Here is a 22,596-nt window from a genome sequence, read left to right as displayed (position 1 = left end):
GGTTAACTTCCAAAATATGCACAATTTTAGAAAAGGATGGATGATCTTATTTTGAGCCTTCATTTGATTAGAAAGGAACCTGGCAAAGGCAACAGACCTGTATGCAGGAGGAAAGTAAGAGTGAGATTATCTCCCATGTGAAATTCATACTGGGACTGTAGTATTTGTGTGCACGTTAAGATATTTCTTGGAAAGAAGAAGGCAGTAACTATTGTGGTGATGACCATATCACCTTCAGAGCTGGTGGTTTACTTGCTGAATGCTCCTGTTACCATGTATAGGACAATGCTTTGCTCAAATGTAAAAGGAATTATTTCCTTTTTTCCGAAGGAAGCATGGAATGCTAATATAGCCTTCTGGAGGAATCATAGAATCATAGAATTTGCTGGGTTGGAAGGGACCTCAGAGATCATCAAGTCCAACCCTTGATCCACTCCCGCTGCAGTTACCAGACCATGGCACTGAGTGCCACATCCAGGCTCTTTTTAAATATCTCCAGGGATGGAGAATCCACCACTTCCTGGGGCAGCCCATTCCAATGTCTGAGCACCCTCTCCCTAAAGAAATTCTTTCTAATGTCCAACCTAAACCTCCCCTGGCACAACTTGAGACCATGCCCTCTTGTCTTGCTGAGAGTTGCCTGGGAAAAGAGACCAACCCCCCCTGGCTACCCCCTCCTTTCAGGGAGTTGTAGAGAGTGATGAGGTCTCCCCTGAGCCTCCTCTTCTCCAGGCTGAGCAGCCTCAGCTCCCTCAGCCTCTCCTCATAGGATCTGTGCTCGAGTCCCTTCACCAGCCTGGTTGCCCTCCTTTGGACCCGCTCCAGGACCTCAATCTCCTTCCTGAACTGAGGGGCCCAGAACTGGACACAGGACTCGAGGTGTGGGAGGTACCTCAGCATGTCAGGTACTAGGTAAGAGACAAGAAAGGGGAGATGTAAACATATGTATCCTACATCCTGTCTACTGAGAGAGAAAGAGTTGAGCAGGCATTGAGGTTTGAAACCCTAGCCCAACTCTTTAGACAGAGAGCTCTCAATTTCATACAGGCTTTGCATGTGCACATTTTTAACTAAGCCAAATGTGTGTACCCAGCTGCACATGTTCAGGTTTTTTGAAGACCTTTCTGCTGGCTGGTTAAATTCCCTCAAACTCTTCTCTAACCCTCAGTTTGCACCTCAGACTGCACACAGTGCAGCACTGCAGTGCCCTCCTCTGGAGTACCATGGGCATTTTGGGGCCTTGCAGTGTGAGAAGGACAGGACAGTATCAGAAAGTGTCCAAAAGAGGGTAAGAGGGGATGACTTCTGGGGAGCATGTGAGGACACTTTGTTCAGCTTAAAAGAACCTGAGGAATGACCTCGCTGCAATAGGAATGTCCACAACTACCTCATCAAGGGGAGCAGATAGGAAGGTGCTGATGTGTCTGCTTCCTGGTGACAGGACACAAGAGAACAGCTTAAAACTGCATCAGAGGAAGTTCAGCTTGGACATCAGGAAAAGGTTTGCTTGTGGAGAGGCTCCTTGTGGAACAAGCTCCTCAGGGAAGTGGTCACGTCCCCAAGCTTCTTGGCATTCAAGAAGCACTTGGACAACATTCTTGGATCTATATTTTAACTTTTAGATTGCCCTGGCTGGAGTCAGGAGTTGGACTTGGTGAGTCCCATGGGTTGCTTACAACTCTTGTTGGCAATTGTGGAATTCTACAATTCCACAAGTAGCCTCATATTTTATGTGAGAGACAGGGAGTCACCTTTTGTTTAGTTTTATGAAAAGGAAACAAGTGCAGAGACCTCAAAACAAGCAAGCAAACAAACAACAACCCCAAACCAAAACCCAACAACCAAAAACCAAACCAAACAGAAAACCAAAAAGCAAACTACAAACCAAAAACTCCACGATCTCAGTGGGTGTAGCAGGGCTTACTAAACTTAGGTCAGTTAACCTAGCCAGGTTTGGTACTAAGATTTACAGAACATTTTAATTGAATCACTTTAAAAGCTCTTTGCTGCAATAGCATCAATTCAACTTTTCTGTGCAGATGGCAGCAAAAGACAGTAAACAGTGTACAATAACTAGGATTTCAACTAAATAATCAGCTTCAGCAAAATGTTTTTAACAAAAATACTATCTAAAGTTTTATTTTATGGTTTTAGCTGCTAATAAAAGTTCCTGGCATGACATGTAACTAGAAGACCAAGATAACTTAAAGACAATGAGCAGTGTGGCAGGGCAGGGGGTAAAGCCCATCACTTTATTCTTATTTTAGTGCCAAGTGGTAATGCTGTCAATTTTTGTTTCCTCGTTTTGCTGTTTTCAGAACAGAAAACAGAATTACTTTTTTAAACATGTTATGTTCCTAAACATGTAAATTATGAAAAAGTAGATTTTAAATGAAGTTCCACTTCTGCTAAGTGTTTGTAGTAAGCACCTACTATGTTACACAGAGACCAGTACTACGTAGGAGTGAGATTGTCTTGGTGTCAAACCTATTAATGTCAGAAGTGTTGTTCTGGACTACAACAGATGCAAGCACAATTTCTGTGCTCTAATAAAAACCTTGGGAGGACAGAGGGTACCTGATAGCTCGGTATTTCCCATAAGCATCTAGGAGTGGAGGGTCTCCAAGGAAGGTGGATCCCAAATCTTTTGCTGTGGGCCTTATCCAAGAGGATGGAAGCTGGACTGGTGTTGTAGTACCATCTATAATGACATTTCAATTTTTTTCCATCTGTACCCTTCAGCACAGTGATGCACAAACATTGCTTTTAGGCTCAATACCCAATTTGGACTAAGATACCATTTAAAAGCCAAGTGAATCCCAACTGTTACTGAGCTGTGTCTCAGCACTGGTGCTAAGCTTTGTAGTCTTGTGCCTAAAATCCATTAGGAGGTGAGGGCTTTCTTTCCGAGCTGTAATTTTATCAGAATAAAAGGGAACACAGTACTTCTTCGTAGCTGGGAAGAAACAATTAGACTTCAACCTAATTAATATTGACAACTTTCTCCAGCTATGCAGTCTGTAATCCTCTTAGCAGCAAGCTGCTCAGCAGTTCCTAGAAGAATTATCTTTCAGGCTATCTACTTGGTTTGAAGCATTTTCTGAAATAAAAAGTCAGCAAACCCCTTGATGGTCTTGAACCTTGGACCAGGATTTGTTTTTCTTTTTTTCTAAAACTCAGTGTTTATTGGACTGCAAGATCTAGCTTTCAAATTTGGTCAACATTTCAGCATGAATTATCTTTACAAAATAAGTTGAAAATCTCAAGGTAAGTGTTGATGTGTTATTAACAATGCTTTCCAAGAACCACATCAGCTTTTCCCACATTAAATAAGGAGACTTGATGTTAACAGTTCTTCCTGATACAATCTGAATAGGGAGCCTCTGAACCTAGCAGGACACTGCATCATATGTATTTTTAAAAACTTAATGCACAGTGAGATTTTGTAACTGAAACGAATAATGAAAAACAGCAACAAACCTTTCAGTGATTTAAAATTGAATGCTACTCCTATTTGTCTCCTTTAAATGGAAAATAAACACTGAACTTATTAAGAGTCACCACTATTAACTTACTGCAGACTCACCAATTAAAAAAGAACTGATCTCTCACTGTAGTTTTCTGATAAACACATCTAAACCTAGGTGGGAGACGGTAGGCATTTGATGAACTGCTCTGTATAATTAAATGGGTTGATGGTTATATGGTTATATATATATGGTTATATATATATGGTTATATTAATTTTTATCCCTTTCACTTCACGGTGTAAATGAAGCCTTTGAATGGCTATGACTTTTGCTTTAGCATTTGAATGAAATTAAAATGAAAAGACCTGTGAGTTTGTGTAGTAGAAACACACAACAACAAAGCTTTATTAGAATGGTCAAATACTATTTTTGAATTCCTGTGGAATATCACCTGAAGAAATTACAATATGCAGAAAACAAACCCAAGAATCTTCAGTCTGTCTCCAAACTACCTCACTTCATATCAAAATAAGCTCCAGGAAAGATTTTATACACCAGTATAGTATATATTGCAGAAAAAAAATATTCTTGTTGCAGAATATAACAGTTTTCAACTAATTCTACACTGTAACTTACTAAAAAAATCATAATTTAAAGAGCTGAAGGAAATAAAAGTATTCAGTTTAGAATATTGTCCAGAAACCACTTTTTTCCTCTATGTAAATTTTTAATATACAAAATGCAAAGTTGCATACTTAGTAGATTATCTGCTCTTCTTGCTGTTGTGTTCCTCCTGAAACCCAGATGCATCATCACATTATTTTTTTCCAAAACTTTCCAATTTAGTTTTTTTTTTTTTAATTGGAATTCACACATTATTTTTTTTCTTCATTGTGTGAATAAAGGGAAAAACATCTTTCATATTTACCTTTCTTTTCCCCTCAAACTACCTTCTCCAGAAGCCCATTCATTAGAAACACGACATTTCTTGACATAGCAGCAAGAGATGAGTACAATATGCATGTATTGTTTGGATTAAAAATACAAAACATTAATCTGATATCTTTATTATGGGAAGTGTGAAATCAGTACACAAAGCATCCACATGGACTCGGGAGGTAAGAGGAAGGCATCTAACTCAATACTATGACTTCAGGGAGACCTTCAGTCTGTCTGTCTGTCTGCACCAATGTGCAACTCTTGCAGCCTGTAAGAGTTTTTTTTCTTCCTCTTTACAGAAAAGTCTCATAATATTGTGCCAATGAAATTGTGCAAATGAAAGATAACGATGGTTTTTCTGTGCACTCAGCCCCTTTTGGAAGGATCTGTAAAAGCTGCTACCAACTCAGATGGAGAAACACATTATTTAAAATTTTAATTCAGCTTCTTTAAGTTGACAGAATTCAAAAAGAAAGGAGAAATAGCTCTGGGTACCCTGCACAACAGAACTGTAAAGAAATACAGATCTTCTGACAGGTAGTCTATGAGTTCAGTTTGGGAAGAACTTAAGCACTATTTAGCCAATCTGTGCAGGAGGAGCAAAGCTCTCCTGGACCAGTACCAGTTTCTTTGCAACAAACCCCACACTCTGTTCATGTTCTGGCCTTCTCTGAACTTCTTGTTTGTTATCTTGCTTTTTTAGCTGGCTATATATATACTCTCTGAAAATAAATATGACTACAAGCATATTCAATAACAGAATCAAACAGCCATTCCATTTTCTGTTATCTACTTACATTTTATTACAGACTAATATGAAACCTTCCAATATTCATACTAGAGTTATTTTAATTACTTTTGAGCAAACTTAAACCAGTCTTGTATGTTTATATTTATTGCAAGCAGACTCATGTCTCCTGCTTTTATATTCTATGTAAGGATCCAAAATGTGACTGCATATAAACAAGTCATATTCGGTTATCTACAGAAATCAGAGTTAAAAATAGCATTGAAAATAAATTTTACAGTAATGTATTCACACATTGACTCTTCAAATCAAATAAATGAAGTGGTACAGGATAATCTAAACATTAGATTTGAAGGCTGATTTATTTTCAAATAAATGCACCTATAATTGTACAATTAAAAATAAGTGTCAGTATTTGGTGCTGATGACTACAGACATCTTTAATGTTTAATGCACAGATAACTACTCCCCAGCCCCCATACAGCAACTTTCTCAGATTCTACTTTGCATTACATCATGAAAGGGTATCTAAAATGCAACGTGTACCTAGCACAGAATTTATGTCAGAGACAAAGCTGATTGAAATTTTGTGTATTTCCATAAGGTAAAAAATTAAAGCTATACAAACTGATTTTCATTTTATTCTGCAAAGTAGAATCACGTACTTTTTTGCTTCCATAGTACTCTCACAATTTTCCATTAAAGCTTTTTTTAACAGAGACAGTAGCATGAGCACAACGATCCCACTGGCTTCCAAAAGAAAAGTAGTGCGGTTGCTCATTTAAGCTCTTTTTTCCTTTCCTATTTGCAAGCCAGGTGGGTCAAGACAAACAGGCTAATGCAAGCAAGAAAGTAAACTGTAAGCTTTTATATTAAGTGGCCGAACAAACAAGTACTGTACATGGTAAAACAAACAAAAGAAACCATCTTTTGCCACAGGCCACTGGAGGAATATATGAACTTCAGTGGCTGAAAAGCTTGAAATACTTTCTAAGTCTTCACGTACATTTGGCTAGTGCTTACCAGGTTCAAGACATTTATAGAAGCAGTTATGGAGCGACTATGCTGTTAAAGCTGCAACGATTTAAACAAGGCAAGTTAGGAAGTTATATAGATTTTTATACTTTACCCCTTTCTTTTTTATTTTAACACAAAAATATCTGCCTCCTTCCAGTGTCCCATTCATTCAAAAGATTCTAACGCATTTTAATCTAACTTCAGTTTTTTCATCTTTGTATTGTCTGATCCATCCACAATTAAATGCCAAGTGAATACCTGCTGCAGTTGATTTGCATGGCAATAGTAAAAGGGACCAAAGCAAAAGCACATCAGGTGAAACCGAGTTGATATTTTATGTTTTTTTCCACAGAATGGTCTATTTAACAAACAAACAGTACCAGCTCTTAAAGGTAAAAGTATTGCTAAATCAAAGCAGAAACTTCCACTTAACTTCAAGCTTTCTTTTTCCTCAAAAAAATTACATGTTTAACTAAAATTTCCCAAGCATTTACACAGGTGTTTCAGCCTGAATTACAGCATAACATTTCTAAGTGCAGGGCTACATGAAGTTCTCAATGAATTGCTTTGTTAATAAAAGCAGAAAAGGAATGCAGCATTTTCGAAAGCATGAAGCAAAAATCTCCTTGTTTAAGGCTAAAAGATGGAACTCAGGAAAGTAAAAAAGCAGGAGGCTTTCTAGAGTAAAAAAGCTAGCAGTAAGAGTACAGCACTGAAAGTACAGGGCTCTAATTGCCACTATCACAAATACCAACAGAACAGCAGTAGTTTGAGTGAGACTGACAGAGCAATAGACCTATATTTCTAACTTGACATTCATTAGAATTTTAACATTCAGCCACAACTCCACTCTAAGCTAAATTTAAGTGGCCAAAACTCATAAGTATAAAAAAAGCCTTCAAAACATATACTTAAAAAAAATAGAAATGGTGTGTTAACAAATGTATGCGTAAAACAGATTTATAAATAGCTACAGTATGAAAAATATTTCAGTGCAAAGGCAACTTTAAGTTTTCTAAAAAATACATTACAAATAATTTGTTAACTACACACAAGAAATTTGTCACTGCTACTGGTATAAAATTTATACCCATATTAACTTTTTAAAAATATATACACCAGTGTTTTATGTAGGGGATGGTTCTAACTGACCAACATTCAAGTCTGCAATGGCAAGTATATGTGCACACACCCACAACCACACATGTATGTATGTATTTCAAAATATTACTTCTATGAGGACATTCTTTGAAACTTAAAAGTGCTACATGTTAAATGGTAAAAATACCTTCATCTGTGGTGCTCACCATTAGATTTTTAAAAATTCTCTATCTTTGGTATACTGAAAATTTCACAACTCACTTTACAATCTCTGCTTGTCCCAGGGCATTTTGGTAACATTTCACTGTTTGTTTAATGTAAAGATCACTGAGAATATAGTGAGGAACATTTCCTACTAAGCTGATTTTTCTTTTACTAAAAAAGTAAACTAGTTAAGTAAGCTATATTTTTTTAAGGCAAAAAACAAAACTCAGAAAGGGAAATAGTTTCTCTCTGCCATCCTGGTTCATTCAGAAGACAACTAACAATGTCACAGACAGGTCTTCCAGTAAAGGCTGCAACTCTGATCCCAAATATTTTGTTTTCACATTGAAATAAATTTTTAGCTAATGTCCTCCCAGAGGTATTTAGTGACTATGGTTATTTACCCGTTCTAACCACCAGGCTGAAATTGATCGATATCAGATTACTCCTTCAGATATTTTTGCACCCCAAAATAAAACACTGGACTAAAGAAGCACGACAAGGACACAGCTAATAGTTCAATTAGTGCAAGGTAACAGAAATGGAGCAGAGAAAACAGAAGTGCAAGTTGGCTGTCATTCTTAAAGTCATTCAAACAGAACCCTCACAGTCAAGCTGGTTTCACAACCACGGTTCAAGTGCTAGTGAATAGCCGTGTGCCACCTTGTGGTTTGCTTGCAAAAGTTAACAGGTGTGTGCTTTGTAATGTGTCTACCAAGCCCATTAGCCAATATTTAACCATACACCAAAGAAAAAAAAAAATTAAGGGAGTGAATCCTGATAGATTATAAGACAATTATTTAGAAAAAAGAGCTTTTCTTCTTTTAAGAAAAAAAAAAAGTCAAAAACCCCTTCGTATACAATACTTTCCGCTGTGCATATTTTACAGTCCCAGGGAGAAGAATGGGGAATCTGCATCTTTGACAAATTCACAGACCTTTTAGGCAAAATGCTTACATTCAGTTTTTCAGCAGATACCAACACTGGTGATATTTACCTATTTAACAGCCAACTTGACTTCATATAGTGTGTACATACTCCACACAAGGACTGTTTTGCCTATTTTTCTAAGGATAAAACCAACAACTAGACACAGCCCTGATTTGGCCACTTACAAGGAAGTGAACATCAGAGAGTGTTTCTTGAAAGCAGATTTGCACAGAGGAAACACCAGTTTGTTCTACAGAAAGAACAAAGAAAGAGAAAGGACAGAGGAAAATCAGAAACAGCACTTGTTAAATACGCTTTAGGAGACTTTCATTGGAGATAACTGAGGTCATTGCTTCTGGCTGAAAATTAAAACAGTTGATCTCAAAATGTAGGTCACTGACTGAAACTATACACTTCAAGTAACAAAGAAAATGACTAAGGGTGACAGAAGCAGTAAATGCACAGAAATCTTGACACAGGATGAAGAGAATTTTTGCTCACAGTACCAGACTGTGCAGATTGTTCATTGCTCCAGTAGTTCAAAACAGAAAACGAGGCCCATTGGCCTGGAAGGGTTCATACTTCTAGCTCTTGATCCTGTTTGCCTGAACATTACCTCAGACAGCAAAAGCCACATACAGTTTAATATATTTCTGTGACATATTTGTTTCCTGAAAAAAAGAACTAAACAAAAATACAGTTTTTAAAGGCTTGACTTGGTGTTCTGTCATACAGACGTTTCCAAACCTGACCCACTGTAGTGGTAGCCTGCACTGGAACGGCAATGCTTATTTGAACAGCCAAAGACAGATGGAAGGACTGAATAATCAATGCCTCTCCAGTGAGTAAACATCATTTTTTTAGAACGAGAATTAGACCTTCTTGCTGGGGAACTGCTGCAATCACTGCTCCTGTATCTTGGGCTCTTCAGACAGGCAAGAGGTGTGAATTCTGAGATGTGCTCCTGACAGTGCCTCGATGCATTCTGTTAAAAAAGGGGAAAAAACACCAAAACAAAGATGCAGTAAATAGATTATTTTTGAGCTAGAAGTCTACAATTGTGTTCTTTCATAGAGCCATTGTACCCTTGGTATGATAATGTCTTTCACTAGATCACCACTCTGATTATCTGTTTCATGGGAAGGTATAAGCCCTTGTTGTTGAGCAACCACTTTCAGCATGATTAGTTTATATTAAGACCTACAGAACCAGGCATAATTTTACATTATAAACCTAAACCTAATCATGGGGTCTTTAGAGAACAGATGAGAACACAGAGGACTGCTTTGGAGTTGAATTGTTTTAAATCAGGTTTATATTTTATTTTGCAGTCTCCCCTGGTACATCTTTTTATCTCTGAACTTCTTCTGATCAGGATTTCTGATGGGGAATTTTAAGACAGAACAGATTCAAGTACTTAGCCCTGTACATTCAAGAGGGGAATTCTTTACAGTTAGTTTGTGTTAAGAGATGGAAGTTTCAGAGGTTTAATGCCTTTGCTTTGTACTTCTGTGCAGTATCAGATTTCGGACTTGCTTAGGTTACATGTTTCATCTATACAGGCAATTTATACTACACATCACAATACTATCTTTGTCTCATTGCTCATTAAAATTTATCTGTACCACATAATCACCCCACACTCTGGCAGAATTGGCATTTCCACTCTGGTAATACTCAGGACTAGGACTACAGTAACGCTGTGGTTGCATGACAAGACCCTGGAACATGTATACAAAAAAAAAAAACAAAAAAACACACCAAGTTCCCCAATGAGCTTTTCTAATTCTTCTCACTAAATGCACATATAATTTCCAGATACAGACATATGGAAGTTATGTGACAGTATTTAAGATATAAATGCATTATAAGCATCAAATCAATGTTATCAATCACTCTCTCCAGGAGTGCTTTATAAACCAGTTAATCCTGTGTTCTTAATCATCCCCCTCCTTTCCTGTTAACAGCAACACAACACAAAATAAATATTAATATTAATAATGTAGCTTACAAAAGTTTGGCCATAATTTAATATTACACTTTTAATGCCAGTCATAAGCTTGAAACACTGCTCTTGCATAACCAAGAGCAATTAGAAAGCTCCCTTACAACAGTTATTTTTGGAAAAGTCACCAAACAGCTCATTAACAGTCAGGCCTAGGTTCTTTTAAACACATATATAGACCAAATACTAACATTAACACAGAAGAGTGCAGATAATCAGGTAGTAGATCAGCAGGCTTTGTTTCGGGAATGTTGGGGAGAGTAGTCACACATGGTATGGGAACTATTTTTCCTACTCTTCCAGATAGAAACTGCACCATTTTCACTACAATATGTATTTCTAAATATAATGTGGGTTTTTTCCTATGCATAGCTCAGAGGCAAGTGCCTTCTATCTATCATGCCTGAAGCCACTCAAGAAAGCTGGGTTTTCTACTACTATTTTAAGTACATCAAAAGTACCTCTCAGCTACCTTGAAGCCCTACATCCCACACCAGCACATGACACTGCATTTGTCCTCTTCACATATTGGTACTTTGCACCCCACTTAGTTCCATTTATGATGCTTTTGGGGTCAGGAGAACAACAAAGGGACTGAAGCAGATATGGCATCCAGGTGGGAACGTTCGAGCAAAAAGTGTGCCTTCTTTCTTACACTTTTTATGTAAGCAGTGGTGTGGCAAGGAGATGATGTAAAGCAGAGAACCTCATTCTGCTGCCCTAATGTTTGGAGGATTTAGGAGCTCACCACTCATGCTGCTGTTTCAGGTACTTGGCAAAGCTACCACAGCTCTCTCTTGATCTGAGGCAGGAATGCAGTGACACCCTGCCCTATACAGAACACAGGACTCTGGCAGATACTACCAGATAGACAGGCCCAGTCTCCAGACCCAAGGTCTTCCTCACATGTAACTCACTTCCTTTTGCATGGTTACCTGTCTGCATTTGGTCTATATATGTATTCAAGAGATTAGAGATGATGAATAAACTGCTAATTACTTCTGACTTGATGTATTCTACACCATGGTGTAATGTGAGTAAATGCTGCAATGACAACTGCAGTTCTTACAGAGGAAACACCACACAACACCCATACCTAACACAGTATGTAGGACTTTAATTTCTAGGACTTTAATATGAGTATTTGCCTTAAAGGAGGAAGTGTTCAAAAGATCTTACCTGTGGCATGGAACATCTCTTGCAAAAACTAGGCTCTCCAAGTACAACATACCAATTTTGTATCAATATTGATAAAGTACATCAAAAACTCTGGAGGAAACAGTTGATTTGTAAATAGCACAGTTCACCAATAGAAATTAATCCAAACTGGCAACACGCACAGTACTGTTACCTAGCTTTGATCTAATTATGGCTCGGAAGCTGAAAGATTTCCTTCAAGAAGTGGCCCACCGCTGCTCGCCAGTGCATTAAGGGCTGTTTTATGTCTCATACTCTTCTGCAAGGATGAGGAAAAACAGTGAGACTCTTGCTGAATACAAGAGAGAAAAGTGAATGAATTGTACCATTTGGTACAAATGTAACTACTGTAGCAAACCCTTGTAAAAGCGATGGATTTTCTGACAGAACTTAACATGGAAAGGTTATCCAGTGTAAAACAAGCTTTCTATTTCTTGAACCTGAGGTTAATTATTTGAGTCACTCTGAGTATTTTTTTTTTAATTCCATTTCAAACTCTGTTAAAAACACTTAACTACTCTCAAAAGTACTTAACGGTAGCGTGACTGAATACTGTGGGCTGTGTGTCCTGTGTCTGTACCCCTGACCTGTACTGAATGGGAGAAGTCCCTGAGAGATGATGAGGCCAAATCAATTCCAAATTAAGGAGTGGACATCCCCAGCTTCACTTCTCCCCAGAGAACAACACTGGAGGGAGTGCTATACACACTGGGCCAGTGCTGCTGAATACTGACTTACAGCTTAGCCTTTACATCACAGAGGGAGAGGGCAGGGAGTTACCAAGGCAACTTCTTCCGTGGGATTCAAACATTGCAACAGCAAGATCCATTTCTTTGTTTTCCACAGAAGAGGAGCCCATCACATGACAAAGGCAACAGTTTGCTGGTGACCAGTTTTCTAAGAGCACTGCGCAGTTGTTCAGCAGCAAAGCCCATTGAGGAACAGAAGAATGATGAATCCCCAGAGAGGCTTCCCCAGGCAAAAGGACCACTTTGGGTTTCCCCAAGCGCAGCAAAGGGCAGAGATCTCACAACAAGGCTGATGGGCCAATCTTGTGACTGAAGTGAAAGTGAAGTAAAAAACCATCAGAAGCAAAGAGAAAATCAAAAATATGTCATAAAGAGGGATGAAAAGCCCAGAAGTTATTTACAGCTCGGATTCAAAACACCTGGCATTTCAGCTACAAAATATTTGGGATTGCTGAAATACTATCACTTGAACTGACAATTACAAAAGGGAAAAGATGACAATCTAAAGTGAATTTCTGTTTTCCATAACAGAGCTGCAGAGCTTCTGTTATTAATGAAAGAAGAATAAAGAAATCAGTTAATGTAGACTGGATAAATTAAAAACATACCCTAATTGCTTTTTAAAAGCCAAGGTCGAAAGAAAGCTCACAGCTGTACAATTTCCAGTTAAAGGAGAAAATTCAGCTTATTACCCTGAGCCAGAGTCACTTGGACACATATGAGACATCAGCAGATACTGACAGAAATTACCAAAAAGCCAACAGATTCCTCCAAAGCTTTTGTAAAATTCATGTTTTAGCTCAAGAAAGACAACAGTTTATATATATATAAACAGATATGCACATATATACATATACTTGTACATACATATATGTATGTGTATACACACATACATACATGTCTGTATCACTGGAAAACTCAGAAAAACACAGACCTATATCTGGAATGTTTAAAAAGCTCTGCATTATAAAGATGGCAAACAGTGACCCACCACACACTGAAGTGACTCAAATAATCAAAAAACTTAGAAGCATAAGAATTGCCTCAAAGTCTTTATGCAATCTTATAGCCTGAGGAGAGCTAATTTAGTCACCTGGAAGGTGGCTTCTAGTCCTACATTAACCTCTGGAATTGTTCCAGAATTCTTTTTATTAAAAAGAAAGCAATATAGCTTATAGGAGTGCAGTAAGTTGAAAAATAATTGGTTAAAAGATCACTTCAATCCTAAGGCACTTGAAAACCAATTTTAGCCAGAAGTTTCACAAGTGAAAAAAAACATTAATGTATTTTCCCTGCGGCATAACTAATAAGTGATTTTTACTGACTATTCATTTTTGAGGGGGAAAAGAAAGAGGAAGTGTATTTTATAATCTTAAAAAGCTTAAGAAATAAAGTTATGAAATCTGCAATGGAAACCAAAAGTCCGCTAGTATTAAGTAAAATGGAGTTGTCTTGCAGACTGTAGGGAAGCCAAAATTTACTAGCATTTCTTCTACTTTTATATTAAATTAAATGTCATATGCTTCTGGATCTTGAGCCGTTTTATTTCTACAAAGAGCAGAGAATTTAGTAAAATAGAATATAAAGAGAGCTCAGCTTCAAAATGCGTACTGGAAACAACTTATTAATTAAAAAGGTAGATTTTCTTCCAGCACAGATATATTTTCTTCCAGAGTAGATACATTAATACATTCCAAAGATTGCTTGAATGGACCCTGGCACCACATTTCCTTTATTCCACTAATAACAACAGCATAATCAGAATTATCACTTCTTTGTGTGGCAACAATTCCATTTACTCAGGTATAATGCAAGCACAACGTGCATTCACCTACAGATAGAACAACGATTACTATCTAGAAATCCTAGATTCCTGAGAAAGAAACATTATGTAAAATTCAGTAACAACAGTAACAAAACTGATAGTCATAGTGAGAGATTGTGATAATGATTCACAGAATCTGCAAGAAAAAAGAAGGAAAAAAATTACACTATAAGTATTCTTCTTCAAAACATGGTTGATGTGAATCAGAAATGGAGATAATGAGTACGGTAAATAACTTCTGATGACAAACTCTTTACTGTCCTTTGAATGAAATGGCCAAGCATGCAGAAAGGCAGAAAAAAGTCACCTTTTGTTCCATTAGAAACTTAGACTGCTTGAAGTCTGAGAAAGCATAAAGATGGTGGACTGCTCAACAGAAAGGCACTGATGTTTAGTCTGATTTCCCCAGAAGATTGTAGGAAGTAACCGTGCACATCATTTATGTTTAAAGCAAGGTAGCGGTTATTTAGGCAAAGTGGATTGGAAGACAGGAAGAAACAAAGAGAGGAAAGAAGAAACACAAGGTATATATCTGGTTAAAAGTCAAAGATTTTCTACTAAATATTAAAAGATTAATATTGCCAGTGTTAAGCCCAAAGCGTGCTTTACAATTGATTTGTTTTCAAGGACTGACATACAATGTCTGCAAGAAATGCAGTAATATCTATGTTTGGGGCTTTTGTTGGCTAAATGGTTTCTTTGCATCAACCTAACCCCACTCTCACTCTTCAGACTTTTAAATGAACCATGCAGAACCTATACTGAGATCAATTTCTTCCACAAGTAGCATAAATGGCAGAGACCTCTATTAAAGGAATCAAAATAGAAAGACACTAGATGCTCTCTGCCTAGGAATGCTTTTCTGCCATGCTTTATTTTTTCCTGTAGTCCTGAAGTGGGACATTTTTGCAACTTTCAAGGATCTCAAGGAATATAATACTTTATAATATAATACTTTGCCAGTATTATGGAAGGATTTTTCACCTTTGCCAAAGAAGAAATTATACTTTCCTTTTTCTTCTCAAACATCAAAATGCTAACTAATCACTGCACACAGTCACTGCTAACTCATTATTTTAACATAACAGTAGAGTTTGATGGGCTGAAAAGGACAACAACAATAATATTAAATTTCAGGTTCAACACCTCTACTGCCCTTCACCTTCTAACATTTGTGATAAATGGAAGTTTGGGAAGTTATTTGGAGCCAAAATTACAGATAGTATTTTCTACTGAGGTTGGCTTCATGGTCTCAGAATAGTACCATGTGTCCCACAGAACCTGGCTTCCCTTTCAGCCTCAGCAGAGCAGGCTTGCATTTACACAGCTGTTTCTCCCTTTGGGTAGATCAGAAGAAGGGAGACCACAGATTTTAAAATACTCTTCCCATTGGTACAGCAAGGCAGATTTATGTAAAAATAATGTATCAGAACAGGTAAAATATACATTGAAATATAAAAGAGGAAAAATTATTAATAGAATATGGGCAAGTTTTAATACATGTTTTAGTAACAGGCACAGCATCAGTATAATATAGCTTGCTACAAAAGAATTGCACAGATGATGCAATATGAATGCTGGCATGAGTTTACCAGCATACTATATATTAATCACATTTATTTTGAGTGTATATAATCTAGATTTCTTCATTAATAAACACACCTGCAGTTGTAGAGCCCCTCAGTATAGAACTGCAAGTGCTTGTCCAGACCCCTTACTTTAAAGGGGATTTCAACAAGCACATGCAACCTTCCTGCTGGTTTTATGTTGAGCTCAGCTTATTTTAGCTAGTTTTCCATTTTAGAGAACTATGCTCAGCTTGCACAGTAAATGCTACCATGTCCACTTGAGAGTTTCACTTATGCAGTAAAATGATTTGGTATCAAAGACAGTAACTTTGGTTCAGGTTTTGGGCAGTGCTTATAAATATTCTGCACTAGCAGAACTGCTGCCCAGCCCATCCTAAGTGCCTCCTGCCTCCTTCCAACACTTTTGCCCTCATCTCCTTGAATCAGGAATCATGTTGAGCCATCCTGAGTCTCTCACCATCCTGCTCACCTGTTTTCCCCATATTTACTGGTACACAAGCACAGGGATTGCCCCAGGGTTCAGGTAAATGCCACCACATAAATAATAGGCAGCATCTTTCACCATACTGCTCAGAAGTGAAATAGGCCATAGGTGGGGAATCTCTGTTCTAATTTTGTCTCTAACCTTGAAAGAGGTCTAATTATTAGAGACTTTCAATACCAAAAAAAATCCTAATTCCACAATGAAAGATACATTTTTACCTGGATTCTTTCTGTTGCTGTAGGCCACAACTCTCTGCATAAGACCTTCTTGAGAACATCTGGAAGAAGGCTGACAATTATGAGCAGAATTATACACAGCCAGGCCGGACCACTAGACAGCATTTGCATGAACACATAATACATCCTCTGATAATTGAAAAAAGGCCTAGTAGGAAAAAGAAATAGAATTATTACACTTCAATACCCAAAGGAAAGACTGGCAATGTTAAATATAAAAATTATTACAGTAATGAAATACTTCAGGTTCAACTTCCCAGTTTGTGATAGTTCATCCATCCTGGTTTTCTCCAAAAAGAGATCTAAAATTTCACTTACTAGAGAGAACTGCCTTACTCTTCCATGCTGTCCTCCCATCTCTAGCTGCCTCTACCTTGGCAAGATAAATTGACTTATTTTCTTACTGTTTCTGCTCTTCCACCTATTCTTTATCTTATTTTCACCTTTCTTCTCAGTGTCCCACTCATCACTTCCCTCCTCCTTTCCACTGCACACTTCTTCATATGCATCCTCAGATTAGAGGCTCATTGACCACACCTTTCTTCATACATCTCTAGCTCCCCATCAGCTTCTCTGGTGGTTTCATGTTATACTCCCTAACCTATTTATCACATTGTTACCTTCAATGTGGGCTCCACTCCCTGGCTCTGGTTTATACTGCTCAAGCAGTCTTGCCCTCCAAGGGAAGCCAAGCAGATGGCTCCAAGATGCATAGATGTGACCTACTCTGTGGCATTTTGCCTCAGACAGACAGCCTCAGCTACTGAGATAGGCTCAGTGGCAGTCTGAGGTCCAATATTCTTCTCTTCATAGTCTTGTCCAAGAATATTTTAGCAGCCATTCAGTGAAAGAAGAGCCGAGCACTCTATAATTATACCATTACTGATGTGTTTGAAATGTGACTGCTATTGAGAGTTCTGCAATACATAAAAGCTAAATTTAATTCTGTTTGGGACACAAAAGTAAAATATGCAACAATTTTAAAACAACTATTTCTGAAAAAAATATTTGCGATGCAACATGTACTGGTTCATACCAAATAATTCCTCCCCAGAGCAGAGAAAAGATAATGTAGAACACCAGTGATCCCCAAATCATGAAGTGATTTATCCACGTCCAATAGTGTGTATCTAGTGCCAGCTGAAAAAAAAAACAACACAATTTGTGTTATTACTATCTAGAAGCAACAAAATGCTCAGCAGGAGAGGAAATAACACCCTTTGAAAACAGAGAAAGGATTCTACACAGAACTAGCTAAAAAATGTTTTCCATTTTTCAGCACAGTAAAGAAGGCACAGATAGAAAACTCTGTATTTAATAAAGCCAATGTGTAGTCATATAGAGAGATCAGCAGTAGTAAGCAGCAATTTGAAACTTTCTTAGAGCTTGTTTCCTCAGAACAAATACATTTCTTACCTTCAATGTAACCGTGAATACAAGCACAGTGAACACCAGTGTTCCAAAGGTCCAGTTTCCAAACATCTATAAAAAATGGCCAAAAACATGCATAGGTAACATTGTACACTACTTTGTGAATTGTCCAGAATCAACCTCTTAGGGCTGTCTATTGCTTTGTATCAGGAAGTGACAATTATGCAAAACCACTGAATTTGTGCATGGTTTATCTGGTGCAGTCTTCTAGAAAGTTCTTGCCTTTGTGTGTACACACCTCGGATTTTATATGGGCAGGAAAAAAAAAAATTAGTGCACTCAGCCTAGAGTTCATAGGTATGGGTTTTTTTTAGAAAAATCAAGTGCAGCACTGTAAACAAATCACTGGGATTTACAAACAAACTGCAGCAATTTAATCAATCTTCTTAGAAACATCTTTTCTCTGACCTCTCTTCTCTGCTGCCCTTGGTATCCCAGGATTTCCTGGAGGTTCAACAGCATGTTATTCAGATGATTAACAGTACAAGAAAGAATGTGATAATCAAAGCCATGTAAGAACATAGATGTTCTACACACTGTAATATTAAATACTTCTCAGTTGTGGTTGATTTTCTCCCCACCTGCATAGTGCAATAGAAACAGTTCAGTTTTTCAAGTGGGCAGAAATGATAATTAATGCTGATAGAGGGAAGAACTGGTGGTGAACACGGAGGATTATGTGGACTGCAACAGCTATGAGATGACAAGGTTCAGGATCCAGAGAAATGCTGGGAAAATAAGCAGAGTTAGGACACTATTTTAGAAGAGATGCTGATTCAGGGTATTGCACCCAATAAAAGAGCTGAATGATTTTGGAAGAGAACTGCTGAGATCTCATGAACTGTCTTCTGCAGGAAGACATGAAATTTCAACAGAAGATCCAGCTGGCAAAGCAGGATATTTCTCAACTAACAAAATGGGAGCAATGGAAGAGATAAGGGGAAAAGGTAAGTCCACTGATGGAGTAGTAAGACAACCTAGTGAAAGGTGTTAAACAAAATGTTTAAGTATTCAACACTCTAGATATTAGTCTTCATAAGAAAGAAGCTCCTTCCACTTCACAGGGAATCTTGGGACAGAAAAGAGCACCCAACAGCCTGGGAGCAAGAGGTTAAGGAGTTACTAAGCAGAGAGAGCAGTGGATGCAATCTGCTTTGAATTTAGCAAGGCATTTGACACTTGACTTGGACAGAGTTCTCAATGAGAAGATAAGGAAGCAGGAGCTGGGTAAACAGACTACTACTTGAGTAGAAAACTGGCTGAACCACTGGACTCAAAAGTTTAGTGAACAATATTATTGATGTTTGCTGGTAATCAGTGATTACACTACGAACTGATACTGATGAATATCGTGTCAGGGGCCTGGATGGTGACACAGGGAATATCACGGACAAATTGCCAGGTGATAAAAAAAGTAAGGAATAGCTGACATAATGAAAGCCAAGAGTTTCAATCCAGAGGGACCTCCATGGACTTGAGAAGTGGGCTAGTAGACACCTTATGACAATAAATAGGGACAAATGTGAAGTTTTACACCTATGGAGGAGCACTGCCATAATATTGAGACTGACTGGCTGAGCAATGGCCCTGCTGAAAAAGAAGTTGCAGAGGGGTTACATGGCATTCCAGGTTGAATACAACTCTATGCTGTGCTCTCTCTATAAATAAGGGAAACTGCAAACTGAGTTGTACTGTGAGGAACTCTGCTACTGAAGAAAGGTTCTTACCCCCATCACTCAGCAATAAAGAGGGTGAACCTAGAATAGCTTGCCCAGTTTGAGGCCTCTCAGTTCAGGAGAGATGTGAAAATGTTGGAAAGGATCTAGTGGCAGATAACTAATTTGGTCAGCAGTCTGTTGCTCTCCTGTGAAGAAAAGCTGAAGGACTGGTGGAGGGGAAGTCAAGGAATAACCTAGTAGCTGATCACAAGCATCTGAAAAAGAACTACAAAGATTAAGATCTCAAACAGTAGAAAAATTCTGCTTAGGTATTTGGAGAGTATTTTTCACCATGAAGGCAAAGAACCATTGGAACAGGTATCCCAAAAAGATTCAGATTACTCTTCTTTCTCAGGGGTATTCAAAACTTAAAAAAAGACAGGGCAAAGCCTTGAACAAGTTGGTGTTAATCAGCCCTGCAAAAAGCACAGGGTTGAACTGGATCACCTCCAGGGTGCCTTCCCACATACATTATTCTTTATGAGCAACAGATGACAGGGGATCTGCATGGGCAAATGACTGCAAAAACATACTGCCATGGGGAAAACTCTGAATGGACAGCACAGCCAGTGACAAGACAGAAATCTATAGTAAACCAGGCTGAGATAATCTGATCAAATGGGAATAGAAAATAATTTAAAAATAAACAAAAGATTGTTTGCAAGAGTCATTATTCCGAGTAACCATTTAATTATTTTTAAATCACTGAGTGTGCATGACTAACGGTGCAGAACACAAGATGAAGTGCAGAAAATCTTCAGCACTTTGACCTTTTACTGTGATATGTAATACAATCATTTTAGAGGGTCATGCCCTCACTACAATATTGTGTGTGCCATAAAAAAAAATAATAATTGGAGTTAGAACTGGACAGGAATCTGCTTCAGGAAGTTCAAATTATGCTATTTACCAGCTTTTTTCTTGCAGTTAAATTTTACAATGCTCTCATGTCTTATTTGGCATCTCTCAGAGTACCTAGAGTCAGTCTATGTTTCTGCATACTAAACAGATGTGTCCATATTTCCAATAAAAGCTGCTAGACTAAATAAAGCCAAAACAATATCCCCCTATCTCTGTTTGTCAGGCTAGATTGAAATCATGGTGGTGAAAAAACCCTTCCTCTATCCAAAATTTTGGCTCTAAAAAGGAGGTGATAGAACAGGAACACCAGACTCCATAAAGCTGCTGATTTGCCACAAAGGTAAACAGAGCAATATGGGATGGTGCGAGTTACAAAAACTCAGTGTATTTTCAGCATACAATATCTCAAAATACTACTGATGTCTCCAAGCTATCAATCACTCTTTTGTAAGTCTGTTTGCTAACATCTAGTTTATTAACAAATATTTTTGTATACTCTGATCCCAAACTCTCCAAGACTTCCCTTCCTTCTGTGACTGTACCTGTTGATCTTACACATTCCAATTCATCATTCTACTCACTTGGCTTCCTTCCTTCTGTTTTGTATTTCCCATTCTGTTATGCCTTTTAAGTCAGGTTCTCCCACCCATCACTGAACCCAACTTAATATTTATATTTAATTCATCCTGCATCAAATGTTAAAATTTAAAAAACACACAGGAAATACATTTTATTATATGGGTAAACTAAGGCAACATAAGCAATCTGTAATTACTTCTGTAGTGCCTTCTTTTCTTACCTTCCTTATGTAGTTCCTCTCTAGCTATGTTTTTACAACACCATGATGTCATATCCAAAGTGGAATACCATACACAAATAATAATTAATATGAGACAAACTTTAGCATCTGAGTCTTGTGTACCAGAAAGAGACTGAGGCAGGCATTTAAGAAGTAATCTCAGTGATTAAAATTGGAGTTTTCCATTATTTTAGTAACATGACTCTACAGCATGCAATAATTTTCAAATTTCTAAATACTGAGATATCGAGAAACATCTTGGGGGGGGATTATGTTTGGAATCAAGCTTAACAGTATGTACATTTTAGTCTGAATCAGGCATCAATCTAAGTGAAAGACATTGGCTTTCTTCACATTTTATTAATTTTGCAATAATGGTGATCAGTTCATCTTTGGGGGGTAAGAGGAATGAAAAATATTTGCTTCAGCACCTATTTTAACAACTTGCAAGCTAATTTTAATAATCTTGAACAGTTTATGGTATTAGTGTTACTTTCAGCCATATTACCTCCATTTCCTGCTTTCTATCTTTTCCTGTTCCATAATAACATATTATTGCAGTAAACCTTTCAAGTTTTCCATTGACACAGATGTGAATTAAATTTAAATACTTGGAAATAACCATAGACACCAACTAGTGCTCACGTATGTCTGAATATATCTAATGTGGATCTGACTAGTCCTGAACAGTAGCATTTTCAAGCCATTTAAAATCTGAAATCACACTTCAGTATCTATAAGTTTTAAACATAGACAGAAGCAGGCATGCTGAACAATGATGAGTTTTCTAACCTACTCTGCCACTCAAGAGTCCAAGTCTCATCAGACACTACATTTTAACATCAAATGCTAACACAGGCACCTAGTTGCAGATCTAAACATTCAAAATTTGGAAATGAGGCACTACTCTGGCCTGATAGTGCTTTCAAGAAGAGTTTGATTGAATGTGTGCAACAGAAGTAGACTAAAATTTCAAAAAGGAACCCTCTCAGAATATTTGTTTTACAAAATGTGTACAGGTATATGCAGTCTAATTTTCAGGACTATAAACATAAGCTGATGCAGAATTTTAAACACCTAATTGAAAGTATAATGGTACCAGGAAAAGAAGTACTGCAGCAAACAGTTATGTTTAATGGAAATTCCTTCTGTCCTCAGAAAAGCTCTTTCTACCAAGTGTTTTCTCTCACAGTAGAAGTTCATTTCTCTGACAGATGTCACTAAGATTGTATTTTATGTTATTTGAATATTGTAATTCTACCAAACACAAACACCACATGTAGGCAACAAAAT

At 37.6% G+C, this 22,596-nt stretch overlaps 1 protein-coding gene across 15 annotated transcripts in view; it reads right to left on the bottom strand.

Annotated features, from left to right (window-relative positions):
• Positions 1-5,187: 5,187 nt before the first annotated feature.
• ATP11A (ATPase phospholipid transporting 11A) overlaps positions 5,188-22,596 on the bottom strand; it is a 122,419-nt gene continuing 105,010 nt past the window's right edge. For 3 of the 15 annotated variants that reach the window (XM_071743879.1, XM_071743907.1, XM_071743970.1), the window contains 4 exons: positions 17,911-17,976; positions 17,531-17,634; positions 16,477-16,642; positions 5,188-9,394 (listed from right to left, as the gene is read on the bottom strand). In XM_071743879.1, the coding sequence (XP_071599980.1) occupies positions 9,137-9,394; positions 16,477-16,642; positions 17,531-17,634; positions 17,911-17,976 (594 nt within the window). In that variant the 3' untranslated portion in view covers positions 5,188-9,136. Of the gene's footprint in view, positions 9,395-11,593; positions 11,684-11,754; positions 11,871-12,198; positions 12,670-14,492; positions 14,582-16,476; positions 16,643-17,530; positions 17,635-17,910; positions 17,977-22,596 lie in introns of those variants that run through there. The other 12 variants (XM_071743925.1, XR_011725849.1, XR_011725851.1 and 9 more) reach the window with 12 other exon arrangements.

This window comes from Heliangelus exortis, chromosome 1 (genome assembly GCF_036169615.1).
Source record: "Heliangelus exortis chromosome 1, bHelExo1.hap1, whole genome shotgun sequence".
NCBI classification, from domain to species: domain Eukaryota; kingdom Metazoa; phylum Chordata; class Aves; order Apodiformes; family Trochilidae; genus Heliangelus; species Heliangelus exortis.
Note: the sequence above shows the minus strand (reverse complement) of the source record. Positions and strands in the feature narration are given on the sequence as shown.